The 15,639-nt window shown below is 40.2% G+C and overlaps 1 protein-coding gene across 2 annotated transcripts in view; it reads right to left on the bottom strand.

The window, feature by feature from the left end:
• The window catches only part of TAFA5 (TAFA chemokine like family member 5), a 311,006-nt gene extending 296,119 nt beyond the window's left edge, over positions 1-14,887 (bottom strand). For both annotated transcript variants that reach the window (XM_072868092.1, XM_072868009.1), the window contains exon 1: positions 14,441-14,887. In XM_072868092.1, the coding sequence (XP_072724193.1) occupies positions 14,441-14,531 (91 nt within the window). In that variant the 5' untranslated portion in view covers positions 14,532-14,887. The remainder of the gene's footprint in view (positions 1-14,440) is intronic.
• Positions 14,888-15,639: the final 752 nt, after the last annotated feature.

Raw genomic sequence — 15,639 nt, 5'->3', positions numbered from 1 at the left:
ACATCCTCGTATGAGGTGCAAACACAAAGGTGGCAACAAGCAGGTATAAAAAAATGGCTGCGGCCCCCTCAAGGGCAGGAGCCAAGAAAGAACAGTGAAGGAGAAGAATTGTCCCAGCACTGTCTCCCCAGTTAGATGCCACACCTCACCGCTGATCCTCACTGTCCTCAGCAGGTCCTCCCTCCTCCCTGGCAGGGAGCGAACACTCCTTGTTGGTTTGCTGTTCACCACATTCTGCAACTGCAACCCAGCAATCATCCATAAAGTACTATCTTTACGATTTAATTGGGTTAAGTATGTTAGGATTTCAAAGAGCGCTGTGTGTGTCTGTGTGTGTGTGTGTGCTTTCTGCTCCAGCCTTCCCGCATGACAAAATGATTGATACCGCAGCAACCACTCAGAGTAAACGCAGACATAACAGATGAGTGCAACACGAAAACCCAGGAAAGCTGTAGAATCTCCATCATCAGAGGTCTTAAAGCAGAGCAATGGTTTAGGTGTATTCAGTTCTGCTGTGGGCTTTGAACTTATTTTTTATGATTCTACAGAAAAGAACTTAAATGTTACTTAAAAAAAAGATACTAATAATTTATAATGGAAAAGGAGACTTTGCAATAGAACTGCAGCTGAAAAATGGTGGAATACCTTAGTGCTGTCTAGTGGTAAGTAGTGTCTGTTATTACATTTAACATACTCAAAAATTAGATCTATTTTTAAATCTAACATACCGGTATGGAAGAATTATTCAAGCTATAACACTCAACTGCATCAGGCATCAGCAAAAACTTCACCTTAAAAAGTTAAATAGCTCAGACGTCCCATGAGTCAAAAGGGCACTGGCTGTCATCAGTAGAGCTAGATCCACACGATGGTAGTTAGAAAGCATTAGATGATGATTGGGGGCAAATGTTATTATTTCTTACATAATTCTTAAACAGTATAAAATATATAAATAGCACTGAAAATAAAAACTGTTTGCTGAGACTTAAGATATGCAGTAAATTAACTAGTTAAACAACTGACCCTGCAAATTGCTCCATAAAAGTAATTGGCTCAGTTCGGCTGCACATGGAGTTAGAAAGCTAACAGAATCCATGACACTCAGAACTAGAGCTTACCATACCGATAGTTCACAGTACTAAAACTGGCCTTTTAAAATAGCAAAAAATGGATCTCACTATTAACTCTATCTTTTGTTTACCAAAACTCTCTTTCATACAGAAATATTATTGGTAAGTTTGTTCTAGAAAAAATAATTAGTGAATTAAATAGAATTAAAAAGAAATTTATGAGAAAAGACAGAAAATACTGCCCGCATATTTAAAAATCATCAATATTAAATGCACAATTGCTGAACAACAACAGAGCTGCAAAAAATTCTTATACTGAAACACACCTACATATGTTACTATTTTTTTAGGAAAAAAACCCAAACAACAATTATCTTAGGAACAACATAATTAGAAAGCTTACTGCAAAAGGCTCAATTTGCATAGCTTACCAATGCCTTCATATTTTATTATGTTTTGCACAAATGTAAACTACTTGAGGCCAACCCCACAAATGCACAGAATTATGCTCTTTCTTATTCACAAAACTTGAGAAACATGTCATGCAAGTTAAGAGTTTCCTCAGTCTAATACATCAGATTTAGAAGATTTTTGCAACCTACATGTTACTATGGCAACTTTTTGTTTTTTCAAAATGTAAATTAACAGTGAGGCTTCATTACAAACTCTTTATTTCCTTTGTGTTTGTACATAATCTTTTCTCATATATGGATTCAGAATAGCTCTTTTTATTTTAAATGGCTACAGTTTATATTAAAAAATGAAGCTACATTGAGAAGAAGTCAGGATTAAATCACAGTTAGTAAGCACAACTCTGCTTAACCTTGACCACTTTTAAACCGTAACATAAATAAGTGCAGGAGAAAGCAATCAAACAAATGAGTAGTTCTACAGCAAAGGTTTCTCTGTTTGGCTTTTAGAATTGTAAACTATTAGAAAATTAAAATATGCTGCAAATTGCAGTCCTTTTCTTGCTCTTTTTACTGCTAATTCCATTTAAATTTTACTGTGTTCTGTTCTCTTTTTCTAAAAAAAAACAAATCTGGAGAAGAAAATATGATTGCTCTGTTTTCTTAGGAAGAAAATTGTGTTTTGACATGCCACCCTAGTACTGGACAGCTTTACTGAATTCAAGAACCTGCCTGCCTAAAGATGCACAGGTGTCTGCAGTTCCCGTTACAGTGAACAGGAATTATATAAGCCTAGCGATAGATCTGACATCTTCAACATCATGTCAGAAAGTCATAGCATTAAAATGAATCTGAGAGACAAGCTACTCCTTTTAATTTGACTTCCGTCATTTGTCTGCTGAAAAAGGGAGGTTTGCAAATCTCATCTTGTGAACTGAAAATAATTTTCAAACTACTCATTAAAATACCTGTAACAAATAGAGACTTTACATTCATTTTACACCATAATACAAATTACTAATAATATATAATTTCTATGAACTGAGTTTAAGATTAAGAACTATTATAAATCTAATGCATTTTAGCTCTCACCATGATAGAGCTCACAAAACAGAAGAAGAAAACTTAAAAGGGTAACATTACAATAAAATTCATGTGAAAATATATGAGCTTAACTACATATAGACTTGGTCTCCCCAGCATGGGCATCTAAGCAACCTGATCTAGTGGAAGGTATCCCTGCCCATGGCAGGGCGGCTGGAACTAGATGATCTTTACAGCCCCTTCCAACCCGAACCATTCTATGATTCTATGGTTTTATGATCTGTACTGGCTTCCTAAGGGACCAGTTGCCTGGAAGATTGCAACTGAGTCATCTAGTGAAAAATTCCCACCTAACAAAGAGGAAGTAATTACAAAAAGGGCACAAATTCCTTGTTCATCTCTGTTCTCTGTCAGTACTAGAAAAGAAAATTTTCAGACTGTATTCTAACAAAACTAAATCAGAATACTGCTAGCTCATTAGCTAATACAGAACGCCCTAATGCCCACTGAACAAGATCATATGGCCAGCCATATTCTAACCTAAAAATAAGACTGGAAGAATTTTATAATGGGTAGAGGGACACTCAAGGCTATACATATAGTTATACAAGCATACAGGCAAAGCTAATATGGAATTCATTTCTAAGAGAGCCTAGAAACTAGGGAAGAAAAGCACAATGTTCAGAATCGTAACAGATCCCTTGACCATCTCCTTTTTTGCCCATGTTGCCACACATGCATGCAGAATGCTGCATTCGCCTGGGAGAGCATGCAAGGCAGAAGGCAGAAGGAGCATGCTGGAAGTAGACACGGACCACTGAAGAAACTGGGCAATTCTAGCTGGAGAGAAGCATTCAGGCTGTGAAGAGTCACTGAGGAGAAATGATAGTTCATAACTTCTGTTATTTTAACTATTTGCTGAAGTAGAATTTAACAATCTTTTTCTTGTACTTCTGTGAACTGCAAGCGTCTCTAGATTTGTTAAGTGACTGCAAGGGTACGGTTCTGGCTCTAGGTAAGGCCTCAGTGCATAAACAGAAGCACATCTCTAATTGCAGGCAATGGGAGTTCTCGGGTCTTCAGCCCACTTGAAAATTATGACACTTATTACCTAAATAACAGGTAAAATACATTTTAAATGTTGTTGTAGTCTTTAGGAAAGACATAAAATTTCTTATAATATTAAAACAGAAAAAGTTTTACTAAAATGTTGATCAAAATAATGGAAAGGTGAAAAGATTCAATAAAACAGGGCTGTTACTATATACTACCAAAAAAATAACACACAGCAAAGGGATTTTTATCTTTAAAGGCTTGACTCTAAGACTCATCAGCATCCATTATAATTCTATAAAATCAGTTACAGCAGCATCTGGTACAATCTATATAGTTTTATAGCCAAGCATACAAAAATGCTTACAACAGTTACAAGATCTTCTCAAATAAACGAAGCTGAAGACTCTTTACTTCATCTACCAGCATGTATTTAGAAAAACAAAGGCAAAAGCTAGAACAAAAGAGGAACCCAGAAGCACAACCATTTTTTTTAATGACTAAATAATACTTTTAAAGCATTAACAGATAGTGGGAACTGCCGACGCACAGGAAAAGGAAGCATCTCACAATCATTTTAGTTTAATCTCAATTAGTTCATAGCCGTAAGCAAGGTGATACTCAAGCAGTGACCATTTCAAACAACTGTTTGATTCTCTTGAGGCTAAATCTGTTCCCAGATCCACGACGCACATCTCCAAAACATGTACAACTCTGAATAATGGAGCAGTGGTTTGTTTTTTTCTTCCTTAAAGCCATAAATTTGTATTGAAAGAATCATGCAGAAAACCATGTAATTTAATTCAATAAAAACTATAGCAAAGTCCAAAAGAGATCATATAACATCACTCTCATGATTAGCAGTCACCACAAAACCACATAAAATGTGAGTGCTTTTTGGCAAACTAGTGTAAAGGGGTAAGGAAATTTTAACTTGCAATACAGTAACTTCTAAAAACTTTCTTATTTCCTGTCTTTAAAGAAATGTTAGTGTAGCTCACGGAAACAATGACGAGTACCCAGGTCTTCTACACCTCTAAGTAGAACAACTTTGTAGTGCATAACTATTCCAGAGACATGAACAAATTCACAGAATCACAGAATCACAGAATCGTATAGGTTGGAAAAGACCTTTAAGATCATCGAGTCCAACCGTAAACCTAACACTACCAAGACCACCACTACACCATGTCCCTAAGCACCTCATCCAAATGTCTTTTAAATACTTCCAGGGATGGCGGAAGTAAAATACTTCCAGGATGGGCAGCCCCTTCCAGTGCTTGATAACCCTTTCAGTGAAGTAAAATTTCCTAATATCCAGTCTAAACCTCCCTGGCGCAACTTGAGGCCATTTCCTCTCGTCCTAAAGGATTCCAGACAGGACTTGGTCCAAGCACAAGTTGTGGAGTATGACTGTATTGGGTTTGTGTGGCGAGGTTTTGGTAGCGGGGGGGGGCTATAGGGGTGGCTTCTGTGAGAAGATGCCAGAAGCCTCCCCTGTGTCCGATAGAGCCAATGCCAGCTGGCTCCAAGACAGACCTGCGGCTGGCCAAGGCTGAGCCCATCAGTGATGGTGGCAGTGTCTCTGTGATAACATATTTAAGAAGGGGGAAAAAAAACTGCTGCGTGGAACAACAGTGGCCAGAGAGAGCAGTGAGAAAATGTGAGAGGAACAACTCTGCAGACACCAAGGTCAGTGAAGAAGCAGGGGGAGGAGGTGCTCCAGGCACCAGAGCAGAGGTTCCCCTGCAACCCGTGGTGAAGACCATAGTGAGGCAGGCTGTTCCCTGCAGCCCATGGAGGTAAATGGTGGAGCAGATATCCACCTGCAGCCCATGGAGGACCCCACACCAGAGCAGGTGGATGCGCCTGAAGGAGGCTGTGACCCTGTGGAGAGCCTGTGCTGGAGCAGGCTCCTGGCAGGACCTGTGAACCCGTGGAGAGAGAGGACCCCACGCTGGAGCAAGTTTGCTGTCAGGACTTGTGACCCCGTGGGGGACCCACGCTGGAGCAGTCTGTTCCTGAAGGACTGCACCCCGTGGAAGGGACCCACGCTGGAGCGGTTCTTGAGGAAGTGCAGCCTGTGGGAAGGACTCATGTTGGAGAAGTTCATGGAGAACTGTCTCCCGTGGGAAGGACCCCACACTGGAGCAGGGGAAGAGTGTGAGGAGTCCTCCTCTGAGGAGGAAGGAACAGCAGAGACAACGTGTGATGAACTGACCACAACCCCCATTCCCTGTCCCCCTGAGCCGCTGGGGGAGGAGGTAGAGAAAATCAGGAGTAAAGTTGAGCCTGGAAAGAAGAGAGGGTTGGGGGGAAGGTGTTTTAAGATTTGGTTTTGTTTCTCATGACCCTACTCTGATTTTGATTGGCAATAAATTAAATTAAATTCCCTGAGTTGAGTCCGTTTTGCTTGTGACAGTAATTGGTGAGTGATCTCTCTGTCCTTATCTCAATCCGTGAGCCTTTCTGTCAGCACGATTTGCTAATTTTCCTTTTGCTACTGGATTTGAAACCATGCAGACATCATAAAAATTGGACAGTATTGCATCAAGGTACACACCATTACAGACAGCAATGAACACAAAGCTCTTAATCATCCGTAGCACCAAACAGGCACAGGTTGACAGAGAACTGCTCTGAAGCCATTTGCAGCTCACCCTGTTGTGGGGCTGGTTCTGTGCTTCCCATACCAGAGGTCAGAGCAGCCACAGGGCCACCTGGAGATAAGCCCTCTAGGTGCTGGGGTCACAACAACAGACTGGTAGGGCTCAACAATCCTTAACCCGAATCCTCATCCCATAAGAAATACCGTAAAGTGAATGATACTAATATTCTAATTTCACTGCTCTTTGTACACAAAGAAGAGTGAACAGAGCAAGGCCCTGCTTCAGGACGCCTTCAAGTCCTAAAAAGCTTGCAACATAAACAGCACTTAAAAGAGTGATCTTTAACTACATATTATGAGATTTTCTGTTCCTTTTTTTTTTTTAATTATATCTGCAACTCAAAAAGTGGCATGATTTAGCTAATAAAATACTTAAAACACTGGTTGTTTTCTTGAGGTTTTATTTGTCCCCTGAATACTTTCAGACCCTCGTGTGTCTTCTCATGAGCCTATTCACTTCAGCAGTCAACAGAAAACTGCCCTGAAGTCAGATGTTTAAATATCTTCTGCCTTTCTAAGTTCCAGGTAAGCGCACATTTTGGAGGATAAGACTTGAAGGGACTTGAAAAAGTCACCTAGTCTGCCTGCCTGCTTCAACTTGATGATACTATTCCCAGCAGATAGTATTTTAACCTGAAAGTAAAACTCCCCTGTTCACAACTTCCCAAGAAAATCTATTCCAAAGCTTAACTGTTCTTGCCATGGGCAAGTCTTCCCTGATGCACAGCACAAGTTTGCCCTGCTGCAATCATTCCTAATGTCTAACCTAAATCTCCCTCAAATCAGTTTGCACTCATTGCTTCTTGTAATCTTCCCACTTTACAGAAAGAACAGTTTGTTACACTTAAGGTAGAATTTTACCCACTGAAAACTCTTACCGTGCTAGTAATCTCTTCTCTAAACTCAATAACTCTAGTCTCTTCAGAGCTTCTTTCTAGGTCAGATGTTCTAAAGTTGCAGTTATTCCCTTTGTTCTCCTGCGGATCCACTTAATTTGGCCTACATCTCTCCTCATGTGTTACTGCAATTAAACATCTAGACTTTAGAATACCATACAGCCTTGTGGCACGTTAGAAAGAAGCTGAGAACCAGAATATACTGGTCTATTATAAATACAATTTTTCACCTGACGAATTAATACAATCTCCTACTTTGCTCCATATGGTCAAAAATAATAAATCACTCATATGAAAACACACATTAGTGCAGCATCTGCTTTTAGAAAATATTGCAATAGGTATTGATCCATTACATTATTTTTTTCTGGTTATTTATATGTTAATTTGCTGTTTGGATATATTTCAAACACGTTACTCATTGCTTTTCACAAGACTAACAACAATTAGTAGGAAGATCTATTGTTCTGACTAGCATTTACTTGTGAACTGATGTAGTGCCAAAGGTAAAATATAATGAATAGGCAGATTCATTATATTGTGTTGGATTTCTAGAACAGGCATAAAAAGCACATTTAGGCAAATAATCGGATTTTGTTATTAAACAGAACCTTCTATCACTTTGGGTTATAAGTGGCAAGAGGATATAATTTCTGAGCAAAATAAATCTTTGCTAAAATCCAGATACTGGATGGAATAGATCCCTGGCTTGGACTTGTACGAACATACACTACAGTTGGCCAGTCATACTCGGCTGAGCCACCGATTCCAACCAGGACATCTAAATACTACCAGAAAACAAATACTGTTGTTACCATTAGTACAAAAACTTGTGTTGCCTCTTTTCTTCATATGATTATAGAAAGTTATTTTTAAATACCTATGAGAAGAGAATCATTTTACCTATATTTTGACTAGTGAATTAAAGACATTTATGGCTTTTCTTACCAATACTATATTGAACTTTTGACTTCTAAATACATACTTTTTTTTCAATATCCCCTTTTAAATTCAGTTTTAAAAAAATGTCAGTTGTGAGTGTCTTGGTTTTATTCCAGTTTTATATTTGATACAGTGTATGCCTGCTAAGAAACAAGAAAAATAAATATTAGTCAGCAGATCTAAAAAGCATGCACTTTTGTATGATGTGACTCACGTCAGTCTGTAGTACTGCCTTTAAGAACAGGTAGTGCTGATAAATGCTGAGAAAGGTCAATAATTCCTCACTTGTGCTCTTGGGGCATGCAAACAGGCAGTCATAAAAAGGCTACTGAAAATCTGTTACTAATTCCTTTTTTCAAGTTGCTCAGTCGGGAAAAGTAGGGGGTTTATACCACCTATGGTGCACTTCCCTGTGAAGACATACGCATCTTTCATTTTCATCACCCAAAACCAAAGACTATTTCAAAGCTACCTTCTATGGGTAGAAAAACTGTCAGACTCCCCCTCTTGGTATATCCCGGCACAGCAGATGTCAGATACAGAACATCTTTCTCGCCTCCCTGAAAAGAAAATTATTGAGAACTTTTGTCTACATAGCTCCCTTTCACTGCTATACTTCCCTAACCCTATCTTAAAAAGACCCTCTGAAAATATCAAAAATTTTCAAATACAAAGCTATTTTATCTCAAAGCAGGACCTTCTCTCATTTTTCTGCAGTCCTGATGTGCCACGCACTATCAAACAGCCACTGAACTGGGTCTTCTTAATTTTATTTATTTGCCATAAAACTATTAAAAAATGCAAACAAACCCCCCATATTGGTTACCTTTCACATTTTTTTTTTCCTTGTGCAGCATTTATTCAAGCTTAGGGCTTTTTAACTGCCAAATCTGTTTCCTGGATGGGAAGAGAAACCTTCCACTTCTGCATTCTATGCCTCTCTCTAGCCTGATGTGCTGCTGTGATAATCTCATTCATATCTCTTTCTCCACAACAACCCCCCCTCCAAAAAAAAAGTATAGAAGACAAACGGGAGAAAATAATTATACTACAGTATGTTAAAGGTAAGAAACCCTTTACAAGCAGGCAAATTTGCAGGTGGGACACACTGTCCTCAACTCGGATTTACTATATATTGGTAACATATGCAGCACATCTGGTACGCAAGGTATCTTACTGTTTACAGACTCAGGTTAAGCATAAAAGGACAAACTGAAAAAAACAACTCTAACATAAACCCAGACTTTTTTCCCCACATTGTTAAAAGCAATTTTCTTTCTCACTTTGTTTAATTGTTTCAAGTCTTTCTTTTTTTTAATGTTTACAAGATAAAAGAAAAATAAATTTTAAAGGAATGAAAGGCTGGCAATATTATTTGTCGTAATAAGTCACATTCAAATTCTTTCCAGGAAAATTTTGAGGGCCAAAGTCTCAAAAAGTTTTAGAACAGAATAACTCCTTTCCTCAAAATGTTTTATACAGCAGTAAACATTAGTTTTACCAACTTTGTAAAACTATCAGATTATATGAACAGAAAGGTCTGAACAAAATTATCTTGGGTATACTGTCAGTAGACATTTTCAAACATTAGCAGAGGAGTAGCAGAGTCGTTTGGGGTTGCACAGCTAAATAGAATACTGTTCCTTATTATTTTCAGTGTCAAAATGTACACCCTAAGAACACAAAAATATGCATAAAGCTTTTTCCATACTTTTAGAGCAGGCTAAAATATTTAAATCTGTAAAAAGTGACAGAATAAAGATATTAAGTATAAAACTTAACCAAGTTATTATGTGTAATAAATACATTATTTTAAAGAAAGTGCTGCAGTATTTTTTGCTATTATGACACTAATTCCTCTAAATGTGTTTGACAGAGAAGTGCCAACAAGACTATAACCGGTAATTGCTAACTTTTGCCTAAGACAGAAAAAAAAAAATAAATATGAAAAATGTGCCAAACTGATACCCTATTTATATATATAAGTATATATTAAATCTGCACAAATGATACTAAAATTCTGGTTTATAGCCATAATCATCTGGTTATAACAGAAGTATCAGAATTCTCTTGTCTCTACTTAAGTGCTGCAGTGTATCAACAGAAAATCACCCTATTTTACACAGCTTACTACTGAACATCTACCCAACAAATTAAGAATGTTGTTTTGAGATCTGAATACTCCAATCCTCTATACTTTAAGATTCTTGAGACTGAATCCATGTTTCTGGGTAGTCCCTCTCCAAACAAGGCTCACACCACCCTAATCTCATAAACCAAAATACTAAATCACCCTTGATAGATAAGACATGCCAGTCTCTTAATGAGCAATCACAGGATAAAGAAAGCTTTAAAGTATATCCAGGGCTGTAACACACCCTGTCTGCGATATATACACATACCCTTCTGAAGTTTCCCCCTAACTTTCCACGGGATTCAAAGACACATCTCGAAACTGTATCCTTTACCTTTCCCCATCACTTACTGTGTCTGCATGGTTAAAATGTTCTACTAGGTGAAAAGGGTGCTTGTCTGGGGGCAAAGGAGTTCCCACAATTAATGTGTGTAACATCGACTCAATGTTTTTCAGTTCTCTTTGAATAAGCGTGTTAAACAATAATAGATTATAAATCATTTAAAATCAGACATGGGTAGTGAATGTAATTCCTTACTTTTAATTCTCAATGGCGTATGCAAAAAGTTTTAGATATTTCAATTTTTAACACCCCTTCATGCTGACTGCAGCTGACTAGAGTATGTTAAACTGCTTTGCAGGAAGATCAGACAGGCATGGGACTGCAATTATATATCACAATACCCTTTTCTGGGATCACAGCTCTATTCATCTTTTAGAAACACTGAAGGACAGATTGGACATAGGGGAACGGATTAGCCACAGGACGACCTGTATTTCCACACAAAAGCCTAAGTGTGGAAAAATGGCACCCTGTGTCACCCATTCTTCACTTCCTGAAAAAAACATATTCATGAAAATAGACATTTAAACAGCTCTTTCCCACTCATCTCAGAACAAGCATTCATTGTTTTTTAGCATCATTTAAATGGCTGTAATGTAATGCTACTACTAAACTGCCTTAATTAAAAAATGTATATAAAAATATTTAGGAATTAAGACAGGGCTACTTAGAGAAATATCTAAGTTCAGCATAGGAACTAAAATGAAAAATTAACAGTGTCAAAACTCTCAGTTGACTGTTGCAAGACACAATCTCATATTTATGACTGTGACTGAAGGAGGACTTGGTTCTGGTAATAAGTTTCAGCTGGATGTAATGAAAGTTCTACACACTATCGCCATCCAGTACAACAGAAATTATAAAAATATCTTGTGTTAATAGGTGATAAGAGTTTAACGTAACAGATAACATCACTAATTCCAAGTGAGTAAAAGGAAAATGAATACAGAAAAAGACGTGGTAATTATATCATTTTGAGATGTTGTGAAGTAAAGATTATGTTAGTTTTCTATTACGACCTGCCTCTGGAAAAATAATAAGCAGTAAATATTATGAAACATGCAAAAATGGAAAGAGCGTGCATTAATAAATTAAGTCAGACCTTTAATTAATTTTACATGTCATTCTTCTTAAATCAATTGTCTTGCATACAAAAGAGATGCTTGGTGTATGAACTTGTACAGCCAAATTGTCTCAGGAGATATGTGCTATCAGCTAATCTGATCAAGCTAGGCAAACTGGTGGCTTACTTGTTTGTTCTTCGGGACTGCAGGAAATTATCCTTCTGCACAAGAAATAATGAAATTAAAATGTCCAAGCATTTAACTTAGGACTTCGACCACACAGCTGAGTTACAAACAATGAGCCCATGTAGTTCATTAGGCTCCAATGGGAAATTAATCTTTTTGCCAGGAAATCAACAGTCTAACAACATCATGTGCAATGAGACACACCATTCCTAACTTTTTTTTTTATTTTAATGTAGAGGGCTAACTCTGATATCAGAAAAGAATTTCAAATCTTCTGAGGGTAACGTAACAGCCATCTCACATGTATTCTTCTTTATACAGATTTACTTAGTAAACTAATGTGGTAGGCATATGGTTAAATGATTTGCTAGTCCTTTCCTCACAGTTCTTTCCCTTGTTTTCTCACTGAGAATGATAAAAAAAAGCAGGTTTTAAAATGAAAAAGAAAGGAAATGTAAATCTTGCCTTTGCAAACTGTTTACAATATATAGCTTAATCTTGTTATCTATTTCTCCTTCTCTTTAGATGCCTGCATTTGAATGTATTATGCTTAAACCAATAATTTTTTATTGGATATTTTAGAAGTTCTTCATAAAGAAAAAACTCAGTTATACCATGTAGACTTCCAGTCAATTCCACTAAACTAGTCAGTGTCATTATTGAAACTACAGGGAGGAAAACATACACTGCTGAAGTAATTATACGAAAGGGGTCAAAATGCTATTGTGGAGATTAGCACCCACCAAGGAAAGGCTGACAACTAGCCCAAAACACGCAATCTGTATTTACAGTAAGTACTTAGTTCTCAGTGTTGTTAAACAAAGCAGAAATATTTTGTTCACAAATATAAACAAACTGATGCAATTAAGTTATCGGACAAGCCCAAGAGCTTCAGTTTTCTCTCTGCAGTCCACATTAAGAGTGGCTATAAACGCTGGAGGAGAAGCAATGTGAAATGTGTTAAAGTGCTTGGTGTACGGCCATGGTTTCTGTTTTTATATATTAATTTGGTAGCTTTCTACTCCTACAATGCAAGAAGAAATATTTTAAGTGAAACAAAATGCTTCTTCCTTTATGGATTATTTACAGTAACACAGGTCTCAAAATCAAGCAGTGAAAGACTGAAGAAAAAAAAAAAGGCAGCATAATGGCAAATACTGACAAAAAAATAGCCTGAAGTGACTGGCAATATTTCATTCTGCAAAATCTCCTCAAAACGAGTCATCTCATTAGACAGAGATATATATAAATACACTAGTCCCAGCATTTTAAAAGAATGTTAAATAAGTGACTATGTGGGAGGCATTGCACACAATGCAATTAAAGCATGGGTAGGTTTCTTAAAGGAGAAATCTCTGGCACTGGAGATATCTGGATAATGCTCCTTAATTAACCAAATCAGGCAAATCAGCGTTTATTCACTTCAGAAAAGATCTGTGAAAATGTAGTCTCGTGCTTTTTTTGGACTGACACTAAATTAAAACCAGTAGCGATACTTCAGCGGTTGCAAGGTTGTCGCTTTGCCCAGTCTTGAGTGAAACTTTGTCCCAGTCACATAAAAGTTTTTTTCCATGCTTTGCACAGCCAGGACTCCCAGCCGAGCTGGGCTCCTTCTTCGGGCAGCTATCATCTCAACTATATTACAATGCTAAAAAAGAATAAATAGGTTCACCAAAACCCCCGTATTGTTGTGTTATATTTGTTAACACTGCTTAAAGAACAGCCATGGACTTTCCCACACACCACCAAATATATATACATCTCTGAGGATTCACACTTGAATCTCAGACTACAGTTTGCTTTACAAATAAGCACTGGAATCGTTATTTTAGCGGGGGGGGGGAAGTAATTTTCTGGAAATAAAACAAAACAAAGGAAATAAAACAAAACAAAGGAAAACAAAACAAAACAAAAAGAGCAATACGATACTCCCCAAGAAAATTCCTCTATCCACTTCATCAAACATTCTTTTTTTCCACCCAACTCACACAGGGAAAAAAAGAAGAAAGCCTGCCACACAATCCAAACTATTTTCTCCAGTAAATTGTAATCACAATTTTTTGACCACAAGGTGGAAGAAACAGGAGCCTTGAAACCATGCAAAGGCCTCTTCCAGTTTTGGGGCAGCGAGGAGAAGGAAGATGCTGAATGCCCAGGATTTGCTCTGCCCTGCCCTTTCCATAGAACTTTAGTGCCATCTATTGAAAATGTACTGAATAAGGAGGAGGGAAAGGACGCCTATTGATTTGGTATAAAAATAAGACGTTTACTTGTTAAGGGTTTTTCGGTTTATTAATCCTCCCATGATGACTACTGTTCTGTGGTCATCTGATAGCAACAAATATTTTCTATGGGCTATGCATGCCCCATAAAGAAATGAGACATTGGCTAAAACATCGAATACAAGCATCGTACAGATTTTATATCTATATATACATTTACCAAGAATGTAAGTCTAAAGCTACCTATTATCTAAAGGAACAAAAATGAGAAGGCTTTAACGGAAAGGAAAAATAGCGTGGAAGCACTGCTGTAAATAGAACATACTGGAAACAGTAAAAATAATTAAGGCACCTCGTAAAGACCTTAGCATTAAAGAAGAGGGTATGTAGACATGCAGATATAATTACCTTCTTTAAGAAACTGTGAGTGGATGACAAATATAAGAAAACAGCAGATCGCTGCTCCTGCTAGTGCCCATAAAGCTTTCAAGAGCTGCATCTCGGTCTGAAACTCAGTAAATACCCAGAAAGTCACACAATGAATTTCCACAGCGATGCATCAACGCTTCCCTCTGTGCGCCAGGCGCGGCGGCTCCCGGCAGGGACCACACTCCCGAGCAGGGCGGGCGAGCACGGGGCTGCGGAGGAGGGGCCGGGGCTTCACACCCCGCGCGGGGGCAGCGGCAGCGGCAGCGCCGCGCTCTCCTCGCCGAGGCAGCCGGCGCGGGGCCCCATGAATCAGCGCTCCGTCTCCGCGGGAGCCGCGCCGCGCCGCGCCGAGCCGGCGGCGGGGGCAGGGAGGCCGGCAGCGCCGGGCAGGTTGCGCAACAGCGCCCGCTGCGCCGCGGGGCCGCGGGGCCGCCGCCGCCGCCCGCTCAGGGCGCGCCGCCGCCGGGCGGCGCGGAGCGCGCGGGGGCCGGGCCCACCCCGCCGAGGCTCCGCGGGAGCCGCTGCAGCATCGCCGGGCTGCGGGCGCCGCTGGCTCCTTCGCTCGCTCGCTCGTCGGGCGGCCGCTCCGCTGCTCGCTGCCACGGCTCGGGGAGGAGAGAGCGAGCGCGGAGGGGAGGGAGCGGGGGGAGGGAGGGATCTCTGCTGCAACTTCTCCCGGCTGGCGGCAATTTGTTGCACCCCCCTCCTCCTCCTCCCCCGGCTCGGGGAGCCTCTCTGGCGCGGGGGGGCCTCAGTTCACCCCGCCATCCCCGGCAAACGCGCGGCCGCGCGGGGGCTCTTGCAAAGATCGCTGGCCTCCGCTCGGGCTCGCACCTCCGCCGCCGGGGCTCCTCGTCGACCGGCTCCGGGAGCTCCCCCGGGCGCCGCGGCCGGCCCCGCTCCCTCGCCCGCCCGCGGGGTCGACCCCGTCCCGGCGCCGCTCCCCGGCGGTGGCGCCGCTCCCCGGCGGTGGCACCGCAGAGCGCCCTCCGGGCAGCTGCGCCGGGCTACGGCGAGAGGTCTCTCAGTCTACAGGTTGATGCCTCCGTTGCAGCCATCCCCGCGGAAAACAAGAACGCAAATGAAAGAATGCCATAAATCAAAAAAAAAAAAAAGACCAAGGCTGTGATTTTGCTGCCGCCCTCCCACTCCAGGGGAAGGACCGAGCCGCGGCGGCC

Source organism: Ciconia boyciana, chromosome 1 (assembly GCF_034638445.1).
Source record: "Ciconia boyciana chromosome 1, ASM3463844v1, whole genome shotgun sequence".
In the NCBI taxonomy this organism is placed as follows: domain Eukaryota; kingdom Metazoa; phylum Chordata; class Aves; order Ciconiiformes; family Ciconiidae; genus Ciconia; species Ciconia boyciana.
The sequence above is the reverse complement of the archived record's forward strand: the minus strand, read 5'-3'. Positions and strand labels throughout refer to the sequence as shown.